Source organism: Cyprinodon variegatus, unplaced genomic scaffold, assembly GCF_000732505.1.
Source record: "Cyprinodon variegatus isolate N-32 unplaced genomic scaffold, C_variegatus-1.0 Scaffold1142, whole genome shotgun sequence".
In the NCBI taxonomy this organism is placed as follows: domain Eukaryota; kingdom Metazoa; phylum Chordata; class Actinopteri; order Cyprinodontiformes; family Cyprinodontidae; genus Cyprinodon; species Cyprinodon variegatus.
Window position 1 is genome coordinate 187,970 of NW_015151595.1, and position 12,598 is coordinate 200,567.

Genomic DNA, 12,598 nt, shown 5'->3' on the forward strand with positions numbered 1-12,598 from the left:
TGATTGCAGATGTGTCTAGTAGTTCCCATTGATTTAGCTTGTAAAGCGGGGAGAATGGCGCTAGGCTTACCGCACCGTGACGTCACTGCTGGAAGATGGCAGGAGGGAGGGGTTTTATTGTTTTTAGGTATAAATAAGGATCCATATGTGGGGATCTTGCTCAGTGGCAGTCTGTGGGAGTTGGGCTTGAACCTCTAGATTCATAGCTCTATAGACTAACCAATAGATCACCACTCATTCTGTTCTCAGTGTTTGTTGCTGTTTCTGAGACACTAATCCCAGCAGGTTGATTTTGTAGGGATCATATTAGCTTTTAAAGCATTTTCCATTTAATAAATAAAACCATAATCTGATAAGTGTTTGTTTACTTTTCTTTGTCTAATTGTAAAACGGATTTATTGATTTACACATTTAATCACAGAAGGTTTTAGATTCCTTTATTTAAACCGGTTTCTTTAATGTCTTATTTGTTACTCCTCCCTAATTCAACTTATGACGATTTACCAGGATAAACACGCTATTATGTTTGGAATAAAGTTATGGATTTTAAAGTTGCAGCATTTAAAGATTAGTCAGACACCCAAAATAGACAAGATGACTGTTTTGCCGCAATTATAAAAGAGAGCAATAAGCAGAAATGTATTGAGCCTAAAATAGCAAATGTTATAATTTAGGAGCCAATGGGCGGAATATGAGGAATGGATTCAGCTTCTGATAACTGGGAGCTTGTAGGTTTTTTGCACAGCAGTCATGCCTGTAATGTGCATCATCACACTGATCTTCATTCTCTTTACTCAAATCATGGCTGTAATTACGATGGATTATTAAATAGCTTTTATCCCATCCTACCTTGGGCTTCCAGTTAGATGACTTTGGTTAAATCCACATGATAATGTGCAGAGATAAATTGTTTCCTTTGCAGATTTAGATTTAATCCGCCTGAATGTTTGCCACTTTTTTTTTTTTGCTGAAATGTCCCAGCCGAGCACGCCGCTCAGCAGAACAGGGCTTAAAGTGCACATGTGTTTTCAGTGGGTGTTTGTTTTGAGAGCGCAGGGAGAATCCAATCAAACAACCGCACAGAAAGTGGTGACCTACTTCTTTCAAAGGAGCAATCAGGGCTAAAAAAACAGAAACGGAATGGAAAAATATTTCTCTGCATACATGCACAAAGCATGAACACGCATACAGAGACACGAGGCCAAGCATGAACGACAGCATGTCAGTCCCTCTCCATACAGCTCCACTTTTATCAGCACACACACGAATATTCTCTAAAACAAGCTGTTAGCAAAATATTTTAGATTCAGGGAATTATCTCCAGTATTTGCTGAGTAGTGGCTCTTGTTTCAGAGCCAGTGGAGCTGCATGTTGTTGCTTATGAATTATTAAAAGCTCTAGTCTTTCTGAGAGAGAACAGAATCTAAAACACGGCTTTCTTTTCTTCTACAGCAGATGTCTCTGAGCTCCTATCTGGACGCTCGTGGCGCGTTTGCGTCATAACGGTCTGTCAGGGAGACATTGCCCCAATCCTCTGTTCTTCCACACAACAAATAGAACAATAGACTCCTGGAAGGAAGTAAAGTCAAGGATAACAAAATGGAAACAAGAAGCAGCTTTTTTAAAGAAGGCAAGGGTTAACATAGAGCCAGAGAAAAGGAGCAGCTGTGCTCTGATGAGCAGAGATCAAAGCGTGGAAGTAGCATGTAAATGAACTGGTCTGATGATGCAAAGTTAAAAATAGCCGCCGTGGAACACAGGAGGCTGACAAGACAGTCAGCTCTTCACACAGCATCAAGGCAGAGTCACCCTCATCTCACCCCTTTATCCGTCTCACCCCAGCCTGCTCTTTCTGTGCACCACAAACGGAAGAAATCAGCAATAGATGGATTATAAAAGATGCTTCACTGAAGTTAGCTTTAGATCTGAAACGCTTCATCTTTACTTTAAGTAAAAGCAAAAATTGGAGGTGATTTGAGAACCAAACTTAGGAGAATGAAACCCTGTGGCTGTAAATATGATGTTTAAAACATCTCTACTGTTGGTGCACAGACCCTCCCTGAGTGATATTTATAACCGGACCTTTTTTTGTCCTTTAACTAAACTTCTGACTAAATCCTAATTTACTTGTTTTTTCCTTACAGCTGCTGCCCCTCTGGCCCTATGAGCAGAGATGAGCAGGACCAAGAAAAGCACCGCTAATAAAAAAGGAAAAACAGTGATGGAAACAAAAGAGAGGAGTAGAACCAAGCAATGGCAGGTGGTGGTGAATAGTTACACATATTTTCCTCAGGTATAGCCGTAAACTAAACCAGTCTGTCTCCCTAAATAAACTGGCCCAACAGTAAAACCAGTGGTTGGTGATGTCTTCTTTGCCCAGAGAAAAGGTTTCCGTTATAAATGTTTCTTCACCCAGAGCCGCTCACAATGAGCCTGGTTCTAATGCAGGTCCTTTTAGAATGTTAGATTAGATGTTTTTCTCTCCACTGTTGCTGCATGCTTAACCAGGCTCTGTAAAGTCAATGAGCAATCAGCTCGGTTCCCTCAGTAAGTCTGACATCATGCTGGAAACTGAATTAAAGGCTCATAGGGGAGGGCTGGTCTAGTGGTTCCAGCATAGAGCTTGGAATCCAGAGGTTCTGAGTTTGAACCCCACTCCCACAGACTGCCACTCTGGGTCCCTGAGCAGGACCCTTAACCCCACACTGCTCCGCCCACTGCTCCCCAAGGGGAGGGGTTAAATGCAGAGACTGAATGTTGTTGCTCTGTACTTGTGACACTGGAATGATGATAAAAGCTGAAAGAAATAGTTAAATATGATGGCAGGTCATATTGAACTCTGCATCAGTCTCCTCCTTCATGTTTAATTCTGAGGATAGAAATGCTAACGGTAGGAACTAATCAGACTTTTAGAGTTGGGTTTCCAGCTCAGCTCACAAAGCAGTGATTTCTGTCATTTCATCATAAAGTTCAGCTCATGTTGCACTATTCTAATGACTAAATGTAACTAGAAATATCTCTCTAAGAATAGTCTTGTTCAGCAATCAGCAGCTCTCAGCAGATGAAAGAAAGAAATTAAAAGAGCTTCCATCTGAAAACAAGGATTTCTCTGATTAATGAGGTTTGGAAAACGTGTGGAAGTGCTGGTTTACCTGCAGACCCAGCGGTTTCCAGCGGACGTTCCTGAGCAGAGCTGGCGTGGAGCTCAGGGTGTTCTGGGGCCGTTTCTTCAGCGTCAGAATGACTCCACATGGATCTTCTCTCAGAGCGTTCACCAGGTTCTTCAGCTGCCATCCCACCTGAAAAAGACCCCAAATTATTCATACACCTGGAAATTCAGACAATCATTTCCTTTTTTCTGATGAAAATAAAACAATAAAAAGAAATCGATCGATTTTATTTAATCATTGAATAAGGATTTTGTATCTATGCTTCTTTTTCTATGTCTGCTTCTGTCTCCTTGAACCCCAGTGGGCCTCAGCAGATGGCCGCTCACACTGAGCCTGGTTCTGCTGGAGGTTTCTTCCTGTTCAAAGGGAGTTTTTCCTCTCCACTGTCGCTACAAGCATGCTTAGTGTGAGGGATTGCTGAAGAGTCAATGAGTCGATGCAATCAGCTGCTTTTCCTTAGATAGAAAACTTTGAATCAATCTGACTGGATGATCTGGTTGATCTGGATCTATAAAGTGACCTGAGATGACATGATGTGAATTGGAGCTATAGAAATAAACTGAATAGAATTGAAGGGAAGAAAAATGAGCTTTTAAACGTATCTGTACCAATCCCAGAGTTTGTTATTGGATTACAGCAATCCTTAGTGAATGGCTGCTCAGCTTTTAGCACTATTCTGTCTGATGATCAGAATCAAGTCTTTTAATTTGAAAGGTCGCTTTTCTATCCACCAAACCATTTCCTCCCTCCACATGTTCTGTCTTTTACATTATAATGGATTTATTATTTGGTTAACGTACTAATATTAATCACTCAACTACAAGCTTTATTTTCATTTTATTAAAAAAGAAAACAATTTAGAAACCTTTGGACCTTTGGTCAACAAAACCAAGGTTTACTGTCTTTGATCCAAATAACGTCGAGAAATAAGAAGTGAAGAATAAATTTCGCTGCAGCTAAGAATAATAAATGAGCAACAAAAGGAAACATTTTACAGACTGAATTATTCTCATCATGACAGAAATATAGAAAGATTTTTTCTATGCAGACAATAAAAGCAGTGTTATTTTTAACTGAACTGTATTTTAGTCATTAAAGGTTCAAAGAAGGAGGGAGTTGGTGAAGAAGTACAGGAGAGATTGCTGACTGCAGAGTTTTGCTGTGGCTGAGGCCGGGCCGTCTCCAGAGCTCACATCAGCTCATTGATCGCCTCTCAGTTACTGTCTGCAGCGCCCGCTACACACGAGCAAACACTGGCCGTCACACACGCACGTTTGCTCAGATGTCTGCTTGACTTTGTTGTTTTTCTGGATGTTTCTTCTAATTTGAACCAATTACAGCAGCTGATTGTGATTGTAAAGCTCTAGTTTGTAAAGTGAATCGAAAAGTCCAGCTTTCATCTCCAATATTCATTCATTCAGCATTTAGTCAGAAAAAATGATGCAGACATTTTTAGCATTAAGATCTGAAGCAAAGGGCTAAACGAGCCGCTAAAGTCGGTAAAAAGTCCGGCATCTTTTCCAGCCAAGGACAAATACAGTAAGGAGAATAATAAAGTTTCCATAACTGTGAAGGTAGTGACTGGGTAAAAGATGAGGCCTTGCAGGTTTAGTCTGATATATTAGAACAGATGCAGCTAATTCATGCGATGCTCGTTTCCACATCCCACATTTATATGACGAGTAGCAGGTCTGGTAAAAGCAGGTCTAGAAAAGTTTTAAGTTTCTAACCTTTCCAGACATTGTTTGATGCAGAAATAAAAAGCCTGAACTAACAGAGGAATCTGGACCAGCTGTGTGAAGATGCTGTCTTATGCAAACAGGAAGACATCTACCTAAATAAAACTAGCATAAACTGCTGCTTAAGAGATTTAGTAAAATCCCAGCGGTCTTCATTATTTTCCCACATGCTATTACCTCCACATAATGATGTTGCCTCTTCAAACAGCTACTGTGCTATTTGAGCAAATTTAACTTAGCGAGCAAAAAGCTGCGCCTCCTGTTTTGGAGTCTCAGACGATGCTGATGCTCAGACATGGCGGCGGTCTTGTTTGTTTAATATATGGGATAGTCCTACATAATCACCCCATAATGTAATGGAATTTGTTCATTCAACATTCAACCTAATCTCATATTTAATTTGAAGCCTGGCTAGATAAACTTATCAAGCGTGATGTTGTGTTTTCTCTCCCCTCCTCCCACTGTTCACTTTCCTCTGCTCCTCTCCCTCCATCCCTCCTCTCCCTCCATCCCTCCTCTCCCTCCATCCCTCTTTCTCTGTGTGCTCCTCTCCCTCCATCCCTCCTCTCCCTCCATCCCTCCTCTCCCTCCATCCCTCTTTCTGTGCTCCTCCCGTTTTTTGTCCCACTCTTCCAGCTCTGCTGCAACCCTGTTTCTCCCGCCGCACGCTCCCCTGCCCCCCCCTGCTTATCTTCTCCCCCAGAGTGCAGGATCAGAGCGGTGAGGGCCTAGCGAGGTGGTAATAAAGGGTTGAAGCTGTGAGCCTGGCAGGGTGCGATCTGCACTGTCACCCTGAGGTAGAGGAGGGGAGATAATGCGTACCTCCATGACACGTCAATCAAAAGGAACCTGCTTCTGCAGAAACATCATGTAAACAGATTATTTAAGAGATGCAGGGGAAAAAATCTGCAGCGGCAGATGAAACTCCTTTTCTCCTTCCAGAAATATCAAACTGATTATTTTCACACATCATGAGTAATACTAATAAAAGGCTCTGCGTTGTTTAAAATGGCCGCCCATTTCACAGCTGATCTGAATTACAGCTTCTGCATTTCAGAGGGAAGCTGGATTCAAAACCCTGCAACACTTTTCCAGACCAATCCCTACAAATAGCAGACATTCGGTGACAGTAATCAGCAAAAACTGCACAATAAGCAGCAGGTTTCCACATTGTGACAATTAAGGGATTTTCTATTCTATTTTTTTATGTGGTAGAAAAACACAAAGTCATTAACTAAATAGTTAATTCAGTTTAAAGAAAACTAACAGCATGAAGAAGACCACAGAATGGAGCCGGAGAGAAAAGGGATGAAGTTTGAAGCAGTTTAGGTGAAAAATAAAATCCAAGTTGGGCTAAAATGTTTGTAGAGAGAAGATCTGCATTTATTACTGAAAACATGTGGAAATAAGAGGCCTGACGGGACAAATAAGGCAAAACTTGGAAGAAAAACTTTCCAACTGCTATTTTCTTCTAAATCTTTTAGATGATGACAGCTGAGCTAGCCCCCCCCCCCCCAGATCAAAAATATGCTCTGGATGTGTTTAAGCAGTCCAGCTAAAGTCAGGATCAGTCATCTTAACTTTTTACTCTTTGCAAGTTTCACAGAGACAAAACACTAAATCACAAAATATTAGCTAAGAAGAGTCGAAGACAAATGAATGCTATTTAGAAAGAACCTTAAAATCCCAACAAAACACAGTGTAGAAGAGTGATGCAATGAAAAATAGTTCAGTCATACAATGACACTTTAAACCATCAGATGTGAGTCCCCTCCCAGTATGAGTAGACTGGGACAGAGCGTGAACAGGAGCATGAGGGGAAATATGCTCCTCATCTATAGAGTGAAGAAGGAACTGTTCTCTGCAGAGACGCAGCAGCAGCTTCTCCAGACTTCAACACGCTTTGAAGGTTTTTACTCACCACCGTCTGATGGTTGACTTGGATCACCTCGTCTCCAGCGTGGATCTTCTTACACTGATCAGCAGGAGACTGGAGGAAAGGGGAACTAAATCAGTTGGTGAAGTTTTATTGGAGAAAAAGGACGATCGTTTGGAGTCTTTCAAACCTCCAGATGTTTTTTTTTTAAACATACGTTTTCTGTGGTTCCAGTGATAACATGGAGGCCGTCGTATGTTGACTTGATGTACATCCCCTGACAGACACGAGGATTCAGACACAGGAAAAACAACAGAAAGAGAAGATGTTGAGGAAACGTTCAGTAAACTAAAGGACATGAATGATAGTTTAAGAAATAATCATCACTAATCAGCAGAGCTGGGAATAATTACTTACATTTACTCAGTTACATTTACTTTGAAGTATTTTTACTAAATTTACTGCACTATACTTCTTACTTTAACTTGAGGAATCTTCTTGTAAAATATCCAACTCTGCCCTCTTTCAGGTAAACATGCAGTAAACAGTAAATTCTTTCTTATCCGTCCTAATATAAGTTTTATCCTAAAAAACATGGTAAATAAATTTGTTCTTTTATATTCATTACATTTATTGGTATTCTTTAGACATTTGATTCTTTAAAATACCAGAACTTTCACATAAAGTCTGTTTGCAGCATCATTTCTAAACATTTAATCAGATGTTTTTATCCAACAGTCACTCAGGACTCAAGTCGCTTCTCTGTAGAATATTTTTTTTAATTTTATTTGATTAGAAAAATGTTAAAGTAGTGCTGCTCTCTACCCGCCTCTGCTATTAACTACTATCACAGGAAACCTGAACAGCTTAAAGTATTCTCTGATATTCTTACAACTTTCAGTGTGTTTTTTTAAGGAGAAACACCATCATTTAATGACAGAAACCAATTTATGAAATAGTCAAGTCTCTCACTTCCAAGTTCTTTAAATTGATTCTCAGAAGGATATTAGTTTTGTTTTAATGCATTAATGTCCCAGACACTCCTCCCATAATGCTGAGAATAGAATGTGGGATAAGAGGTTGGTCCGTTCACAGGGCAGTTGGAACAATATCACGGTTTATACCAACCTGTAGGGCTTTTCTTTTATTGGCAAATATTTGGTGCATTCATGCAGGGAACATGCATTAATCAGCATCATATCTCTATATTTAAAAGGATAATCTGTGAAACTTTCTTCAAACGATTTAATAAAATCTATATTTCCAAACAACACATATTAAATAGTGTGTTTCACACATACGGGCGACCAGTGGGGGGTTTGGATGTTTTAAAACTCTGCAGTTTGGCAAATAGACCCAAAGAATGGACTTTTAAACCTCTTAGGTTTAAAAAGCAGAATGCCAGAATGTTCTTTGAAAGTATTTTTCCAGTTGGGCAGAAAGACGAGAAAATATGACTATAAAAAATCGCTGGATGGTGATGACCCCCTTTGAAAAGCTGTGATCTGATCATTGGCTGTAAAGTGAAGCAGGGCTTTGAATTTACTGAAGTTTTAAGAACAAAACATCCAACTGTAGAAATCTGCATCCAGATAGGCTGGTTATCTTTGTGACTAAAAGCATCCTTTACTCATAGCTCACTATTGTTGGCCAGGAATGGTAGAAAGTCCATAGCAAAGTGATTCTAGCAAAATAACAGAAACTAAAAACTGTGATCCAAATGATCCGAAACCTAAAGACTAACCAGGACTACTCCTTTATAAACTAAACTTTTCCTTACACTGTTTAAAGAACTTTTCAAATGACAAATGACTCAAATGACTACTAAAAGGATATCAGTGATATTTTTTCTTATATTTATGAGAAAGAATCAAATCATTTCATATGAACTTTTCCACTTTTTTACTACTGTAGTCCTCCCACCGTTTGATTCTGCAGAATGTTTGGTATGAAAGGTGTAAAGAATGGGAAGAAAAACGACCAATCAGTAAACTAACACATTTATAACCTTTGGTTTCTGCAGTCTATTTGGCTGAGTTAAAAAGGTAGATGTGAATGTTAAACGCGGTTATTTTCATTTCACCTGCAGCGAAGAACATGTGCTGTTTTAAACTGAATGATCTGATGCTCAGTGAGGATTCTATGTTCCACTGCTAGCTTGAAATCAGAACGATTATACAAAGTTAGACCATCAGCTACCGTTAAAGATGTCTGTTTATGTCTTTATGAGCCAGACACTCACCGCTCCAAACAATATTTATCAGCATTTTAAGCCCCATATTTAGCCTTTAATTGATCCAATTACTCACTTAAGACATCAAGCCAAACATAAACTTCTCTGATAGAGAAAAATAAGAATCCAGCTAACATCAAATATCACAGAGATCTCCTGACAGGTTTGCTTTTTATGGATCATTCAAGCTCTTTAAGATTTCTGAACATTTTTTATCAGATATGTTTTGAGAAAAATGAAACGGATGATCTTAAAATTGCAAAATGTTATTATTAAAGTTGAAGATGAAGCAAAGCCTGTCAGTTCTTACTAACAGCTCTTAAAAATGTTGTAACATTTGGATAAAATCTAATTATTATCAGCAAACAGCTACTGTTAAATAACTTTAAATATTTACACCTTTTAAAAATGATTGTGATGTAATCACTGATTATATGAACGGCCCAAATATGTGAAAATCCTGTGTAATAAACAAAAGTTCCCTAAGTTAACATTATTTATTTATGTCTTTGTTTGTTTGTTTGCTAATTTATCTAATATATGATTTAAATTGTCCTTTTATCATTTTATGAATGTTTATACCAGTTAGTTAAATATACAATTAAATATTTAAAAATAGATTTAAAACAGTGAATCAAATATTTATTTTTTTTATTTTGTATTAATATATAGTTATTTCCCTTTCAATGAATATAGATCAAATTAACTGAATGTATTTCAGAGGGTCTCCAGTCTGTTGTTTCATTATTTTCAGGGTCTCAGGCTGAAGTGTTTGGGAACCTATTAAAGTAAACTAAATTAAATATATTAGATTAATTTCCATTTTGCAGACAGAAAAGTAAAAAAAAAAAAATGGTGAAAAAAATGATTTAAAGATCTTTCAATACTTTAAGCATTTAAATTCTGTTGCATTTTAAATTTATTGTTTACACTTTGGCATCAAAAATGAAAATTATTCCCGTGGAATAAAAGGTGAAGAGTTTACAATAAACTGAATTGAATTTTAAATTGAGTTTACATATGTTGAAAAATGAGAAGCTTGTTTAACAAGAGAAATGCAGAAAGTCCTGCTGCTGTTTGGTTTGATAAGCAGGATTTATCTCTGTGAGCTTCTGTCCTCACCAGGCCTTCGCTGGGCATGATGCTGGTGAGGTGGACCACCTCCAGATGTGCTGACTGAGACACCAGAGAGTCCGACGACAGAGAGATGATGTGGTCACAAATCCCCGCTAAGGTTTTACACTAAAGAAAGAGTCAAAGGTAGGAAAAAAAAAGAGAAAGAGACAGAAAGTTACTGAGATTGGTTTTGGTCCCTGGGTGAGGCTGTGACCCAGCTGGAGGAGGTGAAACAGACATCATTTTATCAGACTGTTCCACATCATCACCTCCTTCACTCCATCATACAAACTGCTTCCTGTCACCGTTTGTCCACAGGCATGCCTGCAAGACGCCCTCACAGCAGAGCAATGCATCAGCACTACAGGCCAGCCTGGATGCCAGGATGACAGTTGGTAAAATTGCAAAGCTTGATTTGTTGCCATCACTGTTTTAAAAGAAATCCTTTTCAAACTAGACAGATTGCACCAAAGATCTAAATCCTAATTCCCTTTGCTCCGTCTTAAACCTGAGCAAACATGGCTGCTGAGCTGAGCAGCTTTGTTCTAAGCAAAGCTTCACCACTTTTCTGGCTCTTTGGTCGATCAAATGCACTTCATTTAGAATCAGAAACATTTCCACCTGCCAATCATTTTATAGACAAATCTATTCTGATTTCTTTGTCTTATAGGTTATCAAATTAATTTATACTGTGTACTATTTAATAAAGACGAACATAGACAAGAATGAAAAAGGAACTGGTCCAACAGGTCTGGGAGAAACTGTTTAGTCTTTTGTGCAGAATGATGCAAAAATAGCAGAGTTAAATATTAAATACAAATCTACTCTGATTAGATTAAATATACAAAACTACTAGAAGAGAATCAGGTTTAGATGCACGCACACAAACAATGCAGTAAAAATGTAAACATAGGGAGTTTTTTAGGCTCTGAGATTTTAATTGGAGCTACTTGGTCAAATGAGGCTAAGACTGAGCGACAGAAACTTCCTGCTGGTTTAGTTTTACACCCAGGATTGATATATGTAGAAGAAATCATCCCATAAGTAGCGGTAATTATGGTGAAGTATCTGTAATTATCCAGAGCTGTTTTTCTGAGAACCTTATTAATATGAACCGTCATGATCTCAGGTGGGGGTGTGGGGCCGGGCCCGAAGCAGGAACTAGATTTTAGGTTCACTTATTGGGTCATCTGGTAATTCTGGGACCGGCCACCGGCCTGCCGGGTCCTCGGTCCTGGGATTATTGGATGTGAGATGAACCTGAACGGTTGGGGTCTGAACCGCTCCCTCTGGTGGCTACTGGCTTATTCCTTGTGGCTGCTCCACGGGGCCTGGCCCCTCGGGGCCCCGGCCGGGGCTCCCGCCAGGGGGTGGGGCACCCCTGGGGCCTTGGGTCCCTAGGGGCCCATGGCCAGATCCGATTCAGGGTGGCTGGCTGCCGGCGGAGCCCGCTGACTCGTCCCCGCGGCTCCTGGGGGCTCCGGCATTGCGGTGGCTGGGGGACTTCCTCAGGGCCGTCTCTCCTCCTCCCTTGGTGGGGGTCAGATTTCCTGGGCTGGCCCCTCCTGGGAGCCTTTGCTCTTGGGGTCCATTTGGGCATCTGGGGCTTTGGGTCCCCCGGTGCTCGCCTCGCTGCTCTGGGGGGGGCGCGTCTTCGGCTCTCCACAACCACTATTGAGCATTTTTCCTTTGGATAAACCTTTCATGCACTAGTGTTCTTCTCACAATCAACTACAGGTATTTGGCTCCAGGTACTCAGAGATTCACCTCCACACAGAAAGCCCACATTATTATCTCCAGGTAACACAGAGTACATGTCAGATTAAATAATACTACGTATACTTCAGCAATAGTACCAAGGTGTTACTTTATTGTATCTCTTATATCCGTTGGTTGTTCTGTTCTTTTTACGTCTCTTTGCAGCTGATGAAGCAGAATGAAAATGTTTTATCATTTTCTCCCTTTTATCTCCTCTTTCTATCATCATTTCTCCTTTATCCTGTTTTTCCTTTCCTGTTCTACTTCCATTGCAGTGTCCATATAACCTGTAATACTCCCTGCATAATTATAATAAAGCTATTTCTACGCATAAATCAAGCGGATCACTATGGCGATAGCCGTACTGCTCCTCTGGTGAAAGTAAAATCTGTTGGGCTCTTTCTGGCATCAAGACTATTATTCTTTTTGCCACATCACCAGACAGGACACTGTAAAAAAAAAAAAGATGTGAGTAACGAAGCAGCCCGAAGGCCTCCCTCTCAGCCCCTCTCAGCCCGTCTCAGACCCCTGAACCGAACCCCACCCACCCCACCTTCTCCTTACTGCTGATTACTGAAACACAAAGACTGCAGGTTCCCACAGCACAATGACACACTCTGAACAAATACATACTTAGACATCACTGGGGAAGAAGATGGAGAGGAGACGACTGAGGGGTGTGTGTCAGTGTGTGTGTGTGTGTGTG

At 40.1% G+C, this 12,598-nt stretch overlaps 1 protein-coding gene across 1 annotated transcript in view; it reads right to left on the reverse strand.

Moving 5' to 3' along the window:
- The window catches only part of LOC107101724 (connector enhancer of kinase suppressor of ras 2-like), an 84,003-nt gene that overhangs the window by 38,967 nt on the left and 32,438 nt on the right, over positions 1-12,598 (reverse strand). The window contains exons 9-12 of the mRNA XM_015400740.1: positions 10,141-10,260; positions 7,003-7,062; positions 6,831-6,899; positions 3,153-3,299 (exon numbers count right to left, since the gene is read on the reverse strand). Coding sequence (XP_015256226.1) covers positions 3,153-3,299; positions 6,831-6,899; positions 7,003-7,062; positions 10,141-10,260 — 396 coding nt within the window. The remainder of the gene's footprint in view (positions 1-3,152; positions 3,300-6,830; positions 6,900-7,002; positions 7,063-10,140; positions 10,261-12,598) is intronic.